Source organism: Anolis sagrei, chromosome 7, assembly GCF_037176765.1.
Source record: "Anolis sagrei isolate rAnoSag1 chromosome 7, rAnoSag1.mat, whole genome shotgun sequence".
In the NCBI taxonomy this organism is placed as follows: domain Eukaryota; kingdom Metazoa; phylum Chordata; class Lepidosauria; order Squamata; family Dactyloidae; genus Anolis; species Anolis sagrei.
In genome coordinates, this window is record NC_090027.1 from 4802625 (window position 1) to 4823779 (window position 21155).

Here is a 21155-nt window from a genome sequence, read left to right on the forward strand (position 1 = left end):
TGAGACACTCTGCTGGCTGTTGAGTTGGTGAATTGAATTATTATTGTTCTTGTTGTATGTCCAGTGGCATTGAATGTTTGCAATGTATTTGCACCCCTTTGCAACCAGCTGTGTGGGCGGGGCGTGGATTGTGTGTGTGTGTGTGTGTGTGTGTGTGTGACAGGGAAGGGGGTTGGTCCAGCCCCAGAGAAGAGGAAGAGGAAGAGGAGGAAGGAGAGAGAGAGGAAGGAAGGAAGGAGGGAAGGAAGCAAGCAAGCAAGCAAGGCAGGGGAGGCTTGCAATTGCAACCACAGCCTGCAGCGTTGGAGAGGCGCGTGGCGTGTTTCCCTGTGGCGCACACACAAGCAGGAGGAGGAGAAAGAGGAGGAGGAAACGTGGGTCCCTTTGCAGGCCTGGCCTGGCGGTACGTGGGAGCCCACTCCTGGGGGAGGCCACCCGTGTCTTGCAAGGCTCCCCCTCCCACACCTTGCCCGCTTTCCCGACCCTCTCTCTTTTGGGGGACAAAGCCAAGGCTTGCAGATCCCCAGGCTTGCAAAAGGGGGTGGGTGGGTGTGAGTGGGTTTTGTCCCGCTTTGCATCCCCTTCTCTGGCCTTTCCTCCCTTCTTGGGGGGCTCATGAGCCGGATTGCCACTGGGGCGGGGTCCCCATATTACTTGGTGGGCACCCCTTCCTCTCCCTGCAACTGGCACTTGGAGTTACTTCTCATTCTGTTCTGGTTTGACTGGCATTGGCAAGCACAAGCCCTTGCTCTCCCCTCTTTCTCCATCCTTGGGCCTCTTCCACGCAGACATATAACCCGGAATATCAGGGCTGAACATCCCATAATGTCTGAGTCCACACTGCCATAGAATCCAGTTTGAAGCAGGAAAAGGTGGGATTTGGTTCAGCTGTCTGGAAGGACAGTTGAACCAAATATCTTCCAAAGCAGATATTTTGGAATTTCCATTTCTAAAGCAGATATCTTGGAATTTCCAGTTCCAAAGCAGATATTTTGGGGTTTTCAGTTCCAAAGCAGATATTTTGGGGTTTTCAGTTCCAAAGCAGATATTTTGGGGTTTTCAGTTCCAAAGCAGATATTTTGGGGTTTTCAGTTCCAAAGTAGGTATTTTGGGATCCTGGCTTGATTTCCTAGGTTATATATGGCTGCCTGGAAGGCCCTTAGTCCACACTGCCATATAATCCAGTTCCAAAGCAGATACTTTAGGGTTTTCAGTTCCAAAGCGGATATTTTGGGATTTCCAGTTCCAAAAGAGATGTTTTGGGATTTTCTACCTTGATATTCTGGGTTATATATGGTTGTCTGGAAGGCCCTGAGTCCACACTGCCATATAATCCAGTTCCAAAGCAGGTATTTTGGGATTTCCTGCCTTGTTATTCTGGGTTATATATGGCTGTCTGGAAAGCCCAGAGTCCACACTGCCATATAATCCAGTTCCAAAGCAGGTATTTTGGGATTTCCATTTCCAAAGTAGGTATTTTGGGATTTCCTGCCTTTATATTTTTAGTTATATATGGCTGTCTGGAAAGCCCAGAGTCCATACTGCCATATAATCCAGTTCAAAAACATATATTTTGGGATTTCCTGCCTTGTTATTCTGGGTTATATATGGCTGTCTGGAAAGCCCAGAGTCCATACTGCCATATAATCCAGTTCAAAAACATATATTTTGGGATTTCCTGCCTTGTTATTCTGGGTTATATATGGCTGTCTGGAAAGCCCAGAGTCCATACTGCCATATAATCCAGTTCAAAAACATATATTTTGGGATTTCCTGCCTTGTTATTCTGGGTTATATATGGCTGTCTGGAAAGCCCAGAGTCCACACTGCCATAGAATCCAGTTCAAAAACATATATTTTGGGATTTCCTGCCTTTATATTTTGAGTTATATATGGCTGTCTGGAAAGCCCAGACTCCATACTGCCATATAATCCAGTTCAAAAACATATATTTTGGGATTTCCTGCCTTGTTATTCTGGGTTATATATGGCTGTCTGGAAAGCCCAGACTCCATACTGCCATATAATCCAGTTCAAAAACATATATTTTGGGATTTCCTGCCTTGTTATTCTGGGTTATATATGGCTGTCTGGAAAGCCCAGACTCCATACTGCCATATAATCCAGTTCAAAAACATATATTTTGGGATTTCCTGCCTTTATATTTTGAGTTATATATGGCTGTCTGGAAGGCCCAGACTCCACACTGCCATATAATCCAGTTCAAAAACATATATTTTGGGATTTCCTGCCTTGTTATTCTGGGTTATATATGGCTGTCTGGAAAGCCCAGAGTCCACACTGCCATAGAATCCAGTTCCAAAGCAGATATCTTGGGATTTCCAGTTCCAAAGCAGATATTTTGGGATTCCCTGCTTTGATATTCTGGGTTATTTATGGCTGTGTAGTAAACCCTGAGTCCACACTGCCATATAATCCACTTCCAAAGCAGATATTTTAGGATTTCAAGTTCCAAAGCAGATATTTTGGGATATCCTGCCTTGATAATCTGGGTTATATATGGCTGTCTCGAAGGCCCCGAGTCCACACTGCCATATATTCCATTTCCAAAGCAGATACTTTGAAATTTCTATTTCCAAAGCAGGTATTTTGGGATTTCTAGTTCCAAAGCAGATATTTTGGGATTTCCTACCTTGATATTCTGGATTATGTATGGCTGTCTGGAAGGCCCTGAGTCCACACTGCCATATAATCCAGTTCCAAAGCGGATATTTTGGGATTTCCAGTTCCAAAGTGTATATTTTGGGATTTCTAGTTCCAAAGCAGATATTTTGGGATTTCCTACCTTGATAATCTGGATTATATATAGCTGTCTGGAAGGCCCTGAGTCCACACTGCCATATAATCCATTTCCAAAGCAGATATTTTGGAATTTCCATTTCTAAAGCAGATATCTTGGAATTTCCAGTTCCAAAGCAGATATTTTGGGGTTTTCAGTTCCAAAGTAGATATTTTGGGATATTCTGCCTTGATAATCTGGATTATATATAGCTGTCTGGAAGGCCCTGAATCCACACTGCATATAATCCATTTCCAAAGCAGATATTTTGGGATTTCCAGTTCCAAAGCAGGTATTTTGGGATTTCCTGCCTTGATATTTTGAGTTATGTATGGCTGTCTGGAAGGCCCAGAGTCCTTACTGCCATGTAATCCAGTTCCAAAGCGGATATATTGGGATTTCCAGTTCCAAAGCGGATATTTTGGGATTTCCAGTTCCAAAATAGATATTTTGGGATTCGCAGTTCCAAAGCAGATATTTTGGGATTTCCTGGGTTATATATGACTGTCTGGAAGGCCGAGAGTCTACACTGCCATATATTCCAGTTCTAAAGCAGATATTTTGGGATTTCCAGTTCCAAAGCGGATATATCGGGATTTCCTGCCTTGATATTCTGAGTTATATATGTGGGATTTGGTTCAGCTGTCTAGAAGGGGGCTCAGATAATCCAGTTCCAAAGCAGATATTTTGGAATTTCCTACGTTGATATTCTGGGTTATATAAGGCTGTCTGGAAGGCCCAGAGTTCATACTGCCATATAATCCAGTTCAAAGCAGAAAATGTGGGATTTGATTCAGGTGTGTGGAAAGGGCGCTCAGATAATCCAGTTCCAAAGCAGATATTTTGGGATTTCCTGCCTTGAAAACAAAACATATTCTGGGTTATAAATGGCTGTCTGGAAGGCCCAGAGTCCACACTGCCATACAATCCAGTTCAAAACAGAAAATGTGGGATTTGATTCAGGTGTGTGGAGGGGGGGGGGGGTTGTTTCTCTCTCCATCCATTTTGGGGGACTTTTCATCCCTTTTTTGGCACACCCTTGACCCACAAACCAGGTTGATATTACTATTATTGTTATTATTAATTTATATTCCGCTCTTCCAAAAAAATATTATTATTATTATTTTATCTCCTGCAGGAGACTCGGGGCCCCTTTTGGTGTCAAAATTTCGTGTCAATTCGACCAGTGGTTTCTGAGTTATGTTTCTCCCACAACCGAACATTACATTTATATACAGGGTTAGTCAAAATGAATAGGCCAATTCGGGTACAATTAATTTTCTTATTGGCCTATTCATTTTGACTAACCCTGTATATATATGTATATATATATATACACACACACATACATACACACACACACACAAGCTGTCCCCTGTCACGCATTGCTGTGGCTCAGTCTGTGTATATGTGTTTTGTGTGTGTATATATGTGTGTATATGTATTTTGCGCATACATTGTGATGTATTTTTTTATTTTTTAGCTTTTAAGTCCCCTTTTCTGTGTTTTTCAGTGTTTTTCTGAGTGGTGGTCACTCGTTGGCCTGAGAGGTGTCTTGTGTCCAAATTTGGAGTCAGTTCGTCCAGAAGTTTTCGAGTTATGTTAATCCCACAGACGAACATTACATTTTTATTTATATAGATGACACAACAGATGTAATTGTTTTTTTTAATGTTTACATTCATGTTTCAATGCATTGGGCTCTGTTTATAATTTGTATTACAACATGCATCGGGAGGAGCCTAGTGTCTAGATCTAGGGAAGTCCTGCTCCCCATGCTCTATTCCACCTTGGTTAGACCACACCTGGAATATTGTGTCCAATTCTGGGCACCACAATTCAAGAGAGATATTGACAAGCTGGAATGTGTCCAGAGGAGGGCGACTCCAATGATCAAGGGTCTGGAGAACAAGCCCTATGAGGAGCGGCTTAAGGAGCTGGGCATGTTTAGTCTGAAGAAGAGAAGGCTGAGAGGAGATATGATAGCCATGTATAAATATGTGAGAGGAAGCCACAGGGAGGAGGAGGGAGCAAGCTTGTTTTCTGCTTCCCTGGAAACTAGGACGCGGAACAATGGCTTCTAAACTCCAAGAGAGGAGATTCCATCTGAACATGAGGAAGAACTTCCTGACTGTGAGAGCCGTTCAGCAGTGGAACTCTCTGCCCTGGAGTGTGGTGGAGGCTCCTTCTTTGGAAACTTTGAAACAGAGGCTGGATGGCCATCTGTCAGGGGTGATTTGAATGCAATATTCCTGCTTCTTGGCAGAATGGGGTTGGACTGGATGGCCCAGGAGGCCTCTTCCAACTGTTTGATTCTATGATTCTATGTCTGTTGTTGCCAATTTGAGTCTTTCGGAAGAAAGGCAAAATAAAAATAAACAAAACAAGGGAAGAAGTTTCTTATCAGTAATAATTTGCTTTTATTTGTTTTGGTAGACACAAACAATTGTAGCCCATCTACGTACGAAGTCTCCGTATCCATCTTTTCCCCTCTCTCGGTGGCTTTTTGTTTTTGCCTATAATCTCGCGTTACCATTATGCAAGAAGCCTCCCCCCTGGTGGGGTGAGCTCCTGTCTGTCAGCTCCAGCTTCTCATATGAGGACATCTTTTTATATGGTTTTCGCTATTGTTCTTAGATGTTTTTATCTAGTCATAAATTTATATTAAGCGTTATGTTTGTATGGGTCATTTAAGTTTTCATCGTCGATTATTTTGTTTGTTATTAAGTTTATAGTGAGGTTGCTTTTATGTTGCTTAATGTGGTCTGTCCTGATGTAATTTGTTTGTATGTTTTCCCTTTTGGCATTGAATGTTTGTCGTACATGTTGGAAACCGCTTTGAGTCCCTTTCGAGGAGATAGGCCGGTCTACAAATAAAGTTTTATTAATTATTTAGGGTTGCTGTGAGTTTTCCGGGCTGCAAGCAAAGTTCCAACAGACTCCAAAACCTCTGAGGATGCCTGCCATAGATGTGGGTGAAATGTCAGGAGAGAATGCTTCTGGAACATGGCCATACAGCCCGGAAAACTCACAGCAACCCAGTGATTCCGGCCATGAAAGCCTTCACCAAAACATAACCTGAAAACAAAACATATAATGAAATAGGGGTTGGGGTTTTTTGGTTGCCTGAGGCGGTTTTTCTTAATTAACTTCTTCATCGTTATAGTAGTTGTGGTTTCATACTGAGTTTTGAAAACAGATCTTGACATGTACAATCATAATTATAATAGTAATACAAAAATGACCCCTCAACCTCTGAGGATGCCTGCCATAGATGTGGGCGAAACGTCAGAAGAGAATGCTTCTGGAACATGGCCATACAGTCCAGAAAACTTTCAGCAACCCAGTGATTCCGGCCATTAAAGCCTTCGACAACACATTTTATTATTTACTAACCATCCCCGGCCACGTGTTGCTGTGGCCCAGTCTGTGTATATGTGTTTTGTGTGTATATATATTTGTGTATATGTGTATTTATGTGGTTTTGCACATGTGTTGTAATGTAATTTTTGGGGTGTTTTTTTTGGCTTTTTAAGTTTCTTCTGTTGTGTTTTTCAGTGTTTTTATGAGTGATGGTCACTCGTTGGCCTGAGAGGTATCTTGTGTCCAAAGTTCGTGTCAATCCGTCCAGTGGTTTTTGAGTTATGTCAATCCCACAAACGAACATTACATTGTATTGTCGAAGGCTTTCATGGCCGGAATCACTGAGTTGTTGTAGGTTTTTTCAGGCTATGTGGTCACAGTCTAGAAGCATTCTCTCCTGACGTTTCGCCTGCATCTATGGCAAGCATCCTCAGAGGTATTGAGAATGCTTGCCATAGATGCAGGCGAAACGTCAGGAGAGAATGCCTCTAGACCATGGCCATATAGCCCGAAAAAACCTACAACAACCCAGAACATTGCATTTTATTTATATAGATTTATTTATTTACTGTATTTATTTCCTGCCCTTCTCAGCCCAAAGGGCGACCTTACAAATAGTCACTCATTGGTCTGACAGGTGTATTGTGTCCAAATTTGGTGTCAATTCATTGAGTGGTTTTTGAGTTATGTTAATCCCACAAACCCACATTACATTTTTATTTATATAGATTCAAAAACATTAACCTACTGATACCTCAGTTAATGTCATTTTATTGGTATCTATTTTTATTTTCAAACTAGCCATCCCCTGCCAGGCGTTGCTGTGGCCCAGTCTGGTGATCTTGAAAATAAAGTAATGAGAAAGTATTTATTTATTTATTTACTTTGCTTCTATACCGCTGTATCTCAAGCCCGAAGGCGACTCACAGCGGTTCACAAACAGTAAAAACAGTAGAAACAGCAGTGGTTCCATACAACATATAACAATTGACTTAACACATTATCCATAAATTACCAATAAGCAATTACAATGCACAATTATTACAAAAAACAACCGTACCCAATCTTCTCCTCATCCAAGCGTAGTCCAGATTCGTCGTCCATTGTTCCATTCCTATGTTCCATTACCAGATTGCACTCAATTACTCAAATGCCTGCGCAAACATCCAGGTCTTCACCTTTTTGCGGAATACCATTAGAGATGGTGCTAGTCTAATGTCCGTAGGAAGGGCGTTCCACAGCCGAGGAGCCACCACCGAGAAGGCCCTATCTCTCGTCCCCGCCAGCCGAGCTTGAGAAGCAGGCGGGATCGAGAGCAGGGTCTCCCCGGAAGATCTCAAAGTCCTGGTGGGTTCATAGGCAGAGATGCGGTCAGATAGGTAGCTTGGGCCGGAACCGTTTAGGGCTTTAAAGGCCAACGCCAGCACTTTGAATTCAGCCCGGTAGCAGATCGGTAGCCAGTGGAGTTGGCGCAACAGGGGGGTTGTATGCTCCCTGCACTCCCCTCCTGTTAAAATCATGGCTGCCGAGCGTTGGACTAGTTGGAGCTTCCAAGCTGTCTTCAAAGGCAACCCCACGTAGAGAGCGTTGCAGTAGTCTAAACGGGATGTAATCAGAGCGTGGACTACCGTGACCAAGTCAGTATTGGTTTCTAACTATATGTAATTTCTTTATGCTTGTGGATAAATAGTACTTCTTGTTGTTTCTTTGTCAGTGTTGATGTGGAGATTGTCGGGTTTGCCTACTCTGGAACATGGAACATATTATTGACCTTCCTTAGGGGTCCCTTTCAAATCTAGGATACTATATCTCCCTCTCTGTGTGAATCATATATATGTATATCTATGGCTGGGTGGCTCTTTGTCAGGAGGGCTTTGTTTACGTTTTCTTGCCCTGGTGAAGGGAGTTGGACTGGATGGCCTTAAGTATTTTCTATTGGTCATGGGGGCTCTGTTTGGGAAGTTTGCCCCAGTTCTCTCATTTGTGGGGTTCAGAATGCTCTTTGCTTGAAGGTGAACTATAAATCGCAGTAACTACAACTCTCAAATGTCAAGGTCTCTTTCCCCCAAACTCCATCTGTGTTCATATTTCGGCATATGGAATATTAGTGCCAAGTTTGGTCCAGATCCATCATTGTTTGAGTGCTCTCTGCATGTAGGTGAACTACAACTCCCAAACTCAAGGTCAATGCCCACTAAACTCTTCTAGTGTTTCTGTTGGTCATGGGGGTTCTGTGTGGGAAGTTTGCCCCAATTCCATAATTGGTGGAGTTCAGAATGCTCTTTGATTGTAAGTGAACTATAAATCCCAGTGACTACAAATGTCAAGGTCTATTTCTCCAAACGCCATCTGTGTTCATATTTGGGCATATTGAGTATCCCTGCTAAGTTTGGTCCAGACCCATCATTGTTTGAGTCCACAGTGCTCTCTGCATGTAGGTGAACTACAACTCCCAAACTCAAGGTCAATGTCCATGAACCCTTCCAGTATTTTCTGCTGGACATGGGAGTTCTGTGTGACACGTTTGGTTCAATCCCATCATTGGTGGAGTTCAGAATGCTCTTTGATTGCAGGTGTACTATAAATCCTAGCAACTACAACTCCCAAATGACAAAATCATGTTTTTTGAGTGATGGTCACTCCTTGGGTTATTTTTATTTATTTATTATTTTATTTACTTCATTTGTTGACCGCCGTTCTCAGCCCTAGGGCGACTCACGGCGGTGTACAACATATAAAAATACAGTTTACAACAAAGCAATAATACAACGAGTTATCAAACATAACTATCAATAATACAACACTCATATAATTACACTAACTCATCCGCGACGTCTCTTCGTAGAATCATAAACCAATCTCGTAATCCATATTCCGTTCCAGTCGTCATTGCCAAATGGTGTAGCACTTAGTTAAACGCCTTCTCGAATAACCATGTCTTTAGGCTCCTGCGGAAGGACATAAGGGAGGGCGCCTGTCTGATGTCTACAGGGAGGGTGTTCCACAGCCGGGGGGCCACCACCGAGAAGGCCCTCTCTCTCGTCCCCGCCAGACGTGCTTGTGAGGCAGGCGGGATCGAGAGAAGGGTCTCCCCAGACGATCTCAAGGCCCTCGTGGGCTCATAGGCCGAGATGCGGTCAGAAAGATATTTTGGGCCGGAACTGTTAGTAGGTGTATCGTGTCCAAATTTGGTGCCAATTGCCCCAGTGGTTTTTGAGTTCTGTTAATCCCACAAATGAACATTACATTAGGTTCTTGTGGGTTTTTTCGGGCTATGGAGCCATGTTCTAGAGGCATTTCTCCTGACGTTTCGCCTGCATCTATGGCAAGCATCCTCAGAGGTTGAGAAGGTCTGTTGGAAGTAGGAAAAATGGGTTTCTATATCTGTGGAATGGCTGGGGTGGGCAAGGAGCTCTTCCCTGCTGCAGTTAGGTGTGAATGTTTAGCTGATCACCTTCATTAGCATTTGAAGGCCTGCCTGAGTCTGGGAAAATCTGTTGCTGGGAGGTGTTAATCTGTGCCTGGTTTTTTCCTCTCTGTTGTTTAGCTGTTATAATTTTAGAGTTTTTTAATACTGGTAGCCAGATTTTGTTCATTTTCATGGTCTCTTCCTTTCTGTTGAAATTGTCCACATGCTTGTGGATTTCAATGGCTTCTCTGTGTAGTCTGACATGGTGGTTGTTGGTGTGGTCCAGCATTTCTGTGTTCTCAAATAATATGCTGTGTCCAGGCTGGTTCATCAGGTGCTCTGCTATGGCTGATTTCTCTGGCTGAAGTAGTCTGCAGTGCCTTTCATGTTCCTTGATGCGTGTCTGGGCGCTGCGTTTGGTGGTTCCTATGTAGACTTGTCCACAGCTGCATGGTATACGGTAGACTCCTGCAGAGGTGAGAGGATCCCTCTTGTCCTTTGCTGAACGGAGCATTTGTTGGATTTTCTTGGTGGGTTTGTAGATTGTTTGTATGTTGTGTTTCCTCATCAGCTTCCCTCTGCGGTCAGTGGTTCCCTTGATGTCTGGCAGGAACACTTTTCCTCTGGGTGGATCTTCATCTTGACTCTCGTGGCTTGTTCTTGGTCTTGCAGCTCTTCTGATGTCTGAGGTGGAGTCTCCCTTGGCCTGGAGAGCCCAGTTGAGGGGGTTCAGTTCATCTTGGAGGAGGTGGGCTTCGCAGATTCTTTTTGCATGGTCTGCCAAGGCTTTGATGGTGCTTCTTTGTTGACTTGGGTGATGGTTGGAGTTTTTATGTAGATATCTATCTGTGTGTGTGGGTTTTCTGTAGACGGTGTGACCCAATTGTTGATCTGGTTTGCGGATGACATTACATTACATTTTTATTTATATAGATTTATATAGAACATTACATTTTTATTTATATAGATTTACCAGTAGCTGCTGCATTTCCCACCCTCGGCTTATACTTGAGTCAATACATTTTCCCAGTTTTTGAGGCAAATTTAGATGCCTCGGCTTCTATTCGGGTGGGCTTATACTTGAGTATATACAGTAATTTTTAAGGGGGTTATGCTTTGTAGATGGTCTTACTTTTTTGGCTTGATTGACCAAAAGACATCTTTGTTTCCTCTTGGTAGGCCTCCACCCCACCGTCACCCTGGCGCTGCATTGCTTAGACGGGGTCTTCCTGTCTCCCATGGAGAATGACTTCGTCAACAAGATCGTTGAGGAGCTGGACCACTTCTTGCTTCAAAACCAGCTGGAGAAGTAAGAAAAGGGGCGAATTGGTGCAATTTCCCCATCATGAGAACCAAGGGCTTGAGAGTTTTTGCCACTTGTCAGCTAATTCTGGATCCTACCTGGTTTCCTGTTGTCAACTTCTTGCCTGATTTAGGCGCAGCTCATAATGGTGGGGTTGCCCTTGAAGACTGTTCGGAAACTCCAACTAGTCCAGCGTGCGGCAGCCAGATTGCTCACCGGAGCGACATACAGGGAGCATACCACCCCCCTGTTGTGCCAGCTCCGCTGGCTGCCGGTTCAATTCCGAGCACAATTCAAGGTGCTGGTCTTAACCTACAAAACTCTATACGGTTCTGGTCCAGTGTATCTGTCCGAACGTATCTCCCTCTACGTCCCACCTCGGAGTTTGAGATCATCTGGGGAGGCCCTGCTCTCGACCCCACCACTCTCACAAGTGAGGCTGGTGGGGACGAGAAGCAGAGCCTTCTCAGTGGTGGCCCCCCGCCTGTGGAATTCACTCCCGGGGGAAATCAGAACAGCACCAACCCTCCTCTCCTTCAGGAGGAGGGTGAAGACATGGCTGTGGAACCAGGCCTTTGGGCAACCAGGCAATTAGACAATGACAACCAAATAAGACAATCAGATGTGTAAGATCGGCAGGATTGTCGAAATGGAACCAAAACAGATCTTTGAGTTAATTGTACACTGATGGGTAGGAGGAAGATCCAGGTTTGTATTGTTTTTACTGATTTTATCATTTTACTGATTTTATTGGATAATGTTGAATTGTGGGAATTTGTACTGTTATATTTTTTGTGATGATTGTTTGTGTAGCAGGCGTCTAAGTGCGCCTTGCAGCTGTAAGCCGCCCTGGGTCCCCTTCAGGGTGAGAAGGGCGGGGTACAAGAACCCCAAATAAATAAATAAATAAATGGTGGAGTTGCACTCCAGGACAGGAAAAAAGCTCTCTGATTTTAGAACACACCACACGTTGAGTGAAGAAACAAATCTTTTTTAATGAAGCCTAGTGAAATAGCCAGTAGAAAGAAATGCTTGTAAGAAAATAGAAAATTTCCAAAGAGTAAAAGGTCAGTAGGAGCCTCCGGTGGCGCAGTGGGTTAAAGCACTGAGCTGCTGAGCTTGTTGATCGTAAGGTCGCAGGTTCGATTACGGGGAGCAGCGTGAGCCTCCGCTGTCAGCCCTAGCTTCTGCCAACCTAGCAGTTCGAAAACATGCAAATGTGAGTAGATCAGTAGGTACCGCTCCGGCGGGAAGGTAATGGCGCTCCATGCAGTCATGCCGGCCACATGACCTTGGAGGTGTCTACGGACAATGCTGGCTCTTCAGCTTAGAAATGGAGATGAGCACCACACCCCAGAGTCAGACATGACTGGACTTAATGTCAGGGGACTACCTTTACCTTTACCTTTATAGTTTGCCCACAATGAGATAACATTCTGAACCCCATTAACGATAGAATAGGACCAAACTTCCCACACAGAACCGCCATGACCAACAAAAAATACTGTATTTTCTGATGGTCTTTGCCGACCCCTCTGACACCCCCTCGCGACCCCCACAGGGGTCCCGACCCACAGGTTGAGAAACACTGGTATAGAGGAAGATGAGGATTTTGCAACATAAATATTTCTTAATTGGCTGCTACCAATCCTTAAACATTCCCCAAGGCCAGCGGTGAGGCAAGGAAAACCCACATCACCAAACGACATGAAAAAAGTGAAGAACCTCCAGACCTGGGTGGTTTGGGGAAGCAAGTGGAAAAGGAATGACAAGTATGAGCCACACTGCAGCACACTGCAAATGTGAGTAGATCAATAGGTACCGCTCCGGCGGGAAGGTAACGGCGCTCCATGCAGTCATGCCCGCCACATGACCTTGGAGGTGTCTACGGACAACGCTGGCTCTTCGGCTTAGAAATGGAGATGAGCACCACACCCCAGAGTCAGACATGACTGGACTTAATGTCAGGGGACTACCTTTACCTTTACCTAAAAGGTCAGTAAAATGCAGTAATTCAAAGCAATGTCCACAAAAGATATAAAAGCAATGATCTCTTGTTGTAGGTGAACTACAACTCCAAAACCAAAGGACCCTGCCCACCAAACCCTTCCAGTATTTTCTCTTGTTTATGGGAGAACTGTGTGCCAAGTTTAGTTCAATTCCATTGTTGGTGGGGTTCAGAATGCTCTTTGATTGTAGGTGAACTATAAATCCCAGTAACTACAACTCTCAAATGACAAATTTAATATTTTTGTGTGATGGTCACTCCTTGGGTTAGTAGGTGTCTAGTGGCCCACCCCACCCGTATTCAAATTTGGGCATATTGGGTATTTGGGATTTGAAAATACATCCTGCATAACAGATATTTACATTATGATTCATGACAGTAGTAAAATCACAGTGATGAAGTAGCAACGAAAATAATGTTATGGTTGGGGGTCACCACAACATGAGGAACTGTACTAAGGGGTTGCGGCATTAGGAAGGTTGAGAACCACTGCTCTATACCCATCAGTTGATTTTCATTTGGTGGTTAGGGAGATCTGGAAGAGTTGGGGGGGACGGGGACAAGGCCACTTCTCAAGGGAAGCATGTGCAAAACCGAGATTGCATCTGCATTATGGAATTAATGCAGTTTGATACTTCTTTAACCACCTTGGCCCACTTTAACTATAAATCCAAGCAACTACAACTCCCAAATGACTAAATCATTTTTTTGAGTAAAAGACATACATTGGGTTGTTAGGTGTCTTGTGTCCAAATTTGGTGTCAATTCATCCAGCGGTTTTTGAGTTCTGTGAATACCACAAACAAACATTACATTTTTATTTATATAGATGTTGCACTCCAGATCAGGAAAAAGCCCTCCGACTTCAAAACACACCACATGAAGAGTGAAGAAACAAATCTTAGCAGATAGCCAGGAGAAATAAATGCTTGTAAGAAAATAAGAAGGTTCCAAAAAGTAATAAGTCCATAAAAGACAGTAACACACAGCAATGTCCATACCAGATGTAAAAGCAATCCAAGGCAATATTGATCCAAATAGAAATCAACAGGATGCAAAGACACCAAAAGGCTAGAAGTATACACAAGAACAAGACCCCTTAAACAGGATTTCCATGGCGCATGAACTTGATTTCCAAACGATGCCTGATCTAACAGGTTTTCCCTTGAAGCAAACCTTATATCCCAAAACGCAGAACTGGTTTCGTTTCCCCCCACCCTTGATGCTTATCTAATGAAGCCTTTCCGAGCGACGTAAACCTTGAGTTTGTTGTCGGTCCTGGCTGAACTCCAGTTGCCTGTTCTTTAACTCCCTATCTGGCTGCTCATTAAAATTTCCAGGTGTCAGATTGTTTTCCAAACCCAAATTTTGAGAGCTCACAGAGAAAGGGAATAAACCATCATCCGTATGCCCAGCAGGAATATCCTCATGAGAATCTGCCCTTTGCACTGGGGTCTCTCTGTCATTGTCTGCAAAAAAATCATTGACTAAACCAGTGTTTCTCAACCTGGGGTTCGGGACCCCTGGGGGGGTTGTGAGGGGGTGTCAGAGGGGTCGCCAAAGACTATCAGAAAACACAGTATTTTCTGTTGGCCATGGGGGTCCTGTGTGGGAAGTTTGCCCAATTCTATCATTGGCAGGGTTCAGAATGCTCTTTGATTATAGGCGAACAATAAATCCCAGCAACTACAACTCCCAAATGTCAAGGTCTATTTTCCCCAAACTCTAGCATTGGGGCATATTGAGTATTCGTGCCAAGTTTGGTACAGTTCCATCATTGTTAGAATCCACAGTGCTCTCTGGATGTAGGTGAACTACAACTCCAAAACTCAAGGTCAATGTCCAGCAAACCCTTCCAGTATTTTTTGTTGGTCATGGGAGTTCCGTGTGCCAAGTTTGGTTCAATTCCATCATTGGTGGAGTTCAAAATGCTCTTTGATTGTAGGTGAACTATAAATCCCAGCAACTACAACTCCCAAATGACAAAAAATCAATCTCCCCCACAACCCCACTAATATTCAAATTTGGGCGTATCGGGTATTTGTGCCAAGTTTGGTCTAATGAATGAAAACACATCCTATGCATCAGATATTTACATTACAATTCATAACAATAGCAAAACGACAGTGATGAAGTAGCAACGTAAACAATGTTATGGTTGGGGGTCACCACAACATGAGGAACTGTATTAAGGGGTCGTGGCATTAGAAAGGTTGAGGACCACTGGACCAAACCATCTTCATCTTGCACCTCAGCCTCGGCACCATCATTTCCCTTATCGTATTGTTGGAGGCTTTCATGGCTGGAATCACTAGGTTCTTGTGGGTTTTTTCGGGCTATATGGCCATGTTCTAGAGGCATTTTCTCCTGACGTTTCGCCTGCATCTATGGCAAGCATCCTCAGAGGTAGTGAGGTCTGTTGGAATTAGGAAAATGGGTTTATATATCTGTGGAATGACTGGGGTGGGGCAAAGAGCTCTTCTCTGCTGGAGCTAGGTGTGAATGTTTCAATTGACCACCTTCATTAGCATTTGAAGGCCTGGCTGAGCCTGAGGGAATCTTTTGTATTAAAATGCTGGACCACTCCAACAACCACCATGTCGGTCTACACAGAGAAGCCATTGAAATCCACAAGCATGTGGACAATTTCAACAGAAAGGAGGAAACCATGAAAATGAACAAAATCTGGCTACCAATATTAAAAAAAACTCAAAAATTAAAACAGCAAAACAACAGAAGGGAAACAACCAGGCACATCTTAATACCTCTCAACAAAAGATTCCCCCAGGCTCAGCCAGGCCTTCAAATGCTAATGAAGGTGGGTAGTTGAAACATTCACACCTAGCTCCAGCAGAGAAGAGCTCTTTGCCCCATCCTAGTCATTCCACAGATATATAAACCCATTTTCCTAATTCCAACAGACCTCACTACCTTTGAGGATGCTTGCCATAGATGCAGGCGAAACGTCAGGAGAAAATGCCTCTAGAACATGATCATATAGCCCCAAAAAAACCCACAAGTACCTATTTCCCTAATCATTTCTCACAGCATTGCCCACATCAGAAGCATCATGATCATCCTGGAACACAAACACAGGCTGATTCCCAACAGGTCGTTAAATCCAACAGCCAGAGCCATCACTCTCTAATACAGATCAGACAAACTATGGCTCCCCAGTGGCCAATGGATGTGGTGGCGTGACCATATTGTTTGCCTGGTTGATTGTGACTTCCTGGTTCTTTGTGCCCTCTTCCAGGGTCCTGTTGTTTCCTCCCTTGTCCAGTCGCCTTCGGTACCTGATCCACCGGACCGTTGACGACGTTGACCATCTGAGCAGCTTCTCTGTGGGAGAAGGATGGAGGCGGAGGACGGTGGTCTGCCACTCGGCCATAAGGTGAGACTTTTGACAAGGCACGACCTTTTAGAGATCATAACCTTTGGGAAAACCAGTGCATAAACACAGCAGAATTTCAGAAGTGTTTTTCAGTGTCCAAAAACGTATCTATTCTCCCATAAAAACAACTAGTTTTATATCGTGCGCTCATAGAATCATAGAAGCAAAGAGTTGGAAGAGACCTCCTGGGCCATCCAGTCCAACCCCATTCTGCCAAGAAGCAGGAATATTGCATTCAAATCACCCCTGATAGATGGCTATCCATTTGGGAGGGAGGGGGCTGATCTAATATCCCTAGGCAGGGAGTTCCACAGCCAAGGGGCCGCCACGGAGAAGGCCCTGTTTCTCGTCCCCGCCAAATATGCTTGCAAAGGCGGGATCGAGAGCAGGGCGATCTCAAGTTCCTGGTGGGTTCATAGGAATCATAGAATCAAAGAGTAGGAAGAGACCTCATGGGCCACCCAGTCCAACCCCTTTCTGCCAAGAAGCAGGAATATTGCATTCAAAGCACCCCTGACAGATGGCCATCCAGCCTCTGCTTAAAAGCTTCCAAAGAAGGAGCCTCCACCACACTCCGGGGCAGAGAGTTCCACTGCTGAACAGCTCTCACAGTCAGGAAGTTCTTCCTAATGTTCAGATGGAATCTCCTCTCTTGTAGTTTGAAGCCATTGTTCCATTGCGTCCTAGTCTCCAGGGAAGCAGAAAACAAGCTTGCTCCCTCCTCCCTGTGGCTTCCTCTCACCTATTTATACATGGCTATCATATCTCCTCTCAGCCTTCTCTTCTTCAGGCTAAACATGCCCAGTTCCCCAAGCCGCTCCTCATAGGGCTTGTTCTCCAGACACTTGATCATTTTAGTCGCCCTCCTCTGGACACATTCCAGCTTGTCAATATCTGTCTTGAATTGCGGTGCCCAGAATTGGACACAATATTCCAGGTGTGGTCTAACCAAAGCAGAATAGAGCATGGGGAGCATGACTTCCCTAGATCTACACTATGCTCCTATTGATGCAGGCCAAAATCCCATTGGCTTTTTTTGCCGCCACATCACATTGTTGGCTCATGTTTAAGTTGTTGTCCACGAGGACTCCAAGATCTTTTTCGCACATACTGCTCTCGAGCCAGGCCTCATCATTCCCCATTCTGTATCTTTGCATTGTTGGGCTTGGCCTCATGTAAGCCGCCCCAAGTCCCCTTGAGGAGATGGTGGCTTGAAGTGACTGGACTGACCTTGAAGGAGCTGGGGGTGGTGACAGCCGACAGGGAGCTCTGGCGTGGACTGGTCCATGAAGTCACGAAGAGTCGGAGACGACTGAACAAATGAACAACATTATTATTATTATTATTATTATTATTATTATTATTATTATCAGTCTGAGAGAGGCCTCAGTGGAAGAAAGGCCTCAGTGTGAGGTAGGCTTCAGTGTTAGTGGGCCTCAGTATGAGAAGCTTCAGTAAGAGAAGCCTCAGGTTGAAGGCCATTGTGTGTGAAGCTATGGTGTGAAAGCTGTTTCTCTGCATGAGAAAGAAGCCCAGTGTGGAAACAAAGAAGGAAGTGTCAAGAACTTTATTTGTGTTATAGAAACCTTATTCTTGTAAATAGTGTGATCATATTATTTTACGTCGCTTCATGACTGCATGGAGCGACGTTACCTTCCCACCGGAATAGTACCTATTGACCTATTTGCATTTTCATGTTTTCAAACTGCAAGGTTGGCAGAAGCAGGGGCTAACAGCGGGAGCTCACCCCGCTCCCCAGATTCGAACCTGCAATCTTTTGGTCCGCAAGCTCAGCAACTCAGTGCTTTAATCCACTGCGCCTGAGGCTAACTTTATGCACAATATTTGTAATAATTGTTACGTTATTTTGTACTGTTTATTTTACTTGGTTTATTTATTTTATTGTGATGTTATTTCGTTGTTTATATTTTATGTTGCTGTAATGTATTGCTGGGCTTGGCCTCATGTAAGCCGCTCTGAGTCCCCTTTGGGGAGATGGTGGCTGGGTATAAATAAATTATTATTACTATTATTATTATTATTATTATTATTATTATTATTATTATCAGTCTGAGAGAGGCCTCAGTGGGAGAAAGGCCTCAGTGTGAGGTAGGCTTCAGTGTTAGTGGGCCTCAGTGTGAGAAGCTTCAGTAAGAGAAGCCTCAGGTTGAAGGCCATTGTGTGTGAAGCTTTGGTGTGAAAGCTGTTTCTCTGCATGAGAAAGAAGCCCAGTGTGGAAACAAAGAAGGAAGTGTCAAGAACTTTATTTGTGTTATAGAAACCTTATTCTTGTAAATAGTGTAATCATATTATTTTACGTCGCTTCATGACTGCATGGAGCGACGTTACCTTCCCACCGGAATAGTACCTATTGACCTATTTGCATTTTCATGTTTTCAAACTGCAAGGTTGGCAGAAGCAGGGGCTAACAGCGGGAGCTCACCCCGCTCCCCAGATTCGAACCTGCAATCTTTTGGTCCGCAAGCTCAGCAACTCAGTGCTTTAATCCACTGCGCCTGAGGCTAACTTTATGCACAATATTTGTAATAATTGTTACGTTATTTTGTACTGTTTATTTTACTTGGTTTATTTATTTTATTGTGATGTTATTTCGTTGTTTATATTTTATGTTGCTGTAATGTATTGCTGGGCTTGGCCTCATGTAAGCCGCCCCAAGTCCCCTTGGGGAGATGGTGGCTGGGTATAAATAAATTATTATTATTACTATTACTATTATTATTATTATTATTATTATTATTATTATTATTATTATCATCAGTCTGAGAGAGGCCTCAGTGGGAGAAAGGCCTCAGTGTGAGGTAGGCTTCAGTGTTAGTGGGCCTCAGTGTGAGAAGCTTCAGTAAGAGAAGCCTCAGGTTGAAGGCTATTGTGTGTGAAGCTTTGATGTGAAAGCTGTTTCTCTGCATGAGAAAGAAGCCCAGTGTGGAAACAAAGAAGGAAGTGTCAAGAACTTTATTTGTGTTATAGAAACCTTATTCTTGTAAATAGTGTGATCATATTATTTTACGTCGCTTCATGACTGCATGGAGCGACGTTACCTTCCCACCGGAATAGTACCTATTGACCTATTTGCATTTTCATGTTTTCAAACTGCAAGGTTGGCAGAAGCAGGGGCTAACAGCGGGAGCTCACCCCGCTCCCCAGATTCGAACCTGCGATCTTTTGGTTAACAAGTTCAGCAACTCAGTGCTTTAATCCGCTGCGCCTGAGGCTAACTTTATGCACAATATTTGTAATAATTGTTATGTTATTTTGTACTGTTTATTTTACTTGATTGGTTTATTTATTTTATTGTGATGTTATTTCGTTGTTTATATTTTATGTTGCTGTAATGTATTGCTGGGCTTGGCCTCATGTAAGCCGCTCTGAGTCCCCTTTGGGGAGATGGTGGCGGGGTATAAATAAATATTATTATTACTACTACTACTACTACTACTACTAGCCGTCCCCTGCCAGGCATTGCTGTGGCCCAGTCTGGTGATCTGGAAAATGAAGTAATTAGAAAGTGTTGGTTTCTAATATATATAATTTCTTTATGTTTGTGGGTAAACCATATTTCTTGCTGTGTCTTTGTCATTGTTGATGTGGAGATTGTCTAGTTTGCCTACTCTGGAACATGCAACATATCATTGTCCTTCTTTAGGGATCCCTTTCAAATCTATGATACTATATCTCTCTGGATGGCTTTTTGTCAGGAGGGCTTTATTTACGTTTTCTTGCCCTGGACAAGGGAGTTGGACTGGATGGCCTTAAGTATTTTCCGTTGGTCATGGGGGTTCAGTGTGGGAGGTTTCCCCAATTCTGTCGTTGGTGGGTTTCAGAATGCTCTTTGATTGTAGGTAACTACAACTCCCAATTTTCAAGGTCTGTTTTCCCCAAACTCCATCTGTGTTCATATTTGGGCATGTGGAGTATCTGTGCCAAGTTTGGTCCAGATCCATCATTAGTTGAGTCCACAGTGCTCTCTGGATGTAGGTGAACTACAACTTCCAAAATCAAGGTCAATGCCCACCAAACCCTTCTAGTGTTTTCTGTTGGCCATGGGAGTTCTGCGTGCCACATTTGGTTCAGTTCCATCATTGGAGTTTAGAATGCTCTTTGATTGTAGGTTAACTACAAATCCCAGGATTGCAACTCCAATTTTTATGAGTGATGGTCACTCCTTGGGTTAGTTCAGTGGTTCTCAGCCTGGGGTCCCCAGATGTTTTTGGCCTTCAACTCCCAGAAATCCTAACAGCTGGTAAACTGGCTGTGATTACTGGGAGTTGTAGGCCAAAAACATCTGGGGACCCCAAGTAGAGAACCATTGGGTTAGTAGGTGTATTGTGTCCAAATTTGGTGTCAATCCATACAGTGGTTTTTGAGTTAATCCCACAAACAAACATTACATTTTTAGGTTCTTGTGGGTTTTTTCGGGCTATATGGCCATGTTCTAGAGGCATTTTCTCCTGATGTTTCGCCTGCATCTATGGCAAGCATCCTCAGAGGTAGTGAGGTCTGTTGGAACTAGGAAAATGGGTTTATATATCTGTGGAATGACTGGGATGGAGTAAAGAACTCTTCTCTGATGAAGCCAGGTGTGAATGTTTCAACTGACCACCTTCATTAGCATTTGAAGGCCTGGCTGAGCCTTCAACCTCTCAACAAAAGATTTCCCCAGGCTCAGCCAGGCCTTCAAATGCTAATGAAGGTGGTCAGTTGAAACATTCACACCTGGCTTCAGCAGAGAAGAGCTCTTTGCTCCACCCCAGTCATTCCACAGATATATAAACCCATTTTCCTAGTTCCAACAGACCTCACCTCCTCTGAGGATGCTTGCCATAGATGCAGGTGAAACGTCAGGAGAAAATGCCTCTA

General features: G+C 43.8%; 1 protein-coding gene across 1 annotated transcript in view; it reads left to right on the forward strand.

Annotated features, from left to right (window-relative positions):
* Positions 1-320: 320 nt before the first annotated feature.
* R3HCC1 (R3H domain and coiled-coil containing 1) overlaps positions 321-21155 on the forward strand; it is a 39379-nt gene continuing 18544 nt past the window's right edge. The window contains exons 1-3 of the mRNA XM_060787309.2: positions 321-403; positions 10752-10881; positions 16140-16277. Coding sequence (XP_060643292.2) covers positions 10811-10881; positions 16140-16277 — 209 coding nt within the window. The 5' untranslated portion in view covers positions 321-403; positions 10752-10810. The remainder of the gene's footprint in view (positions 404-10751; positions 10882-16139; positions 16278-21155) is intronic.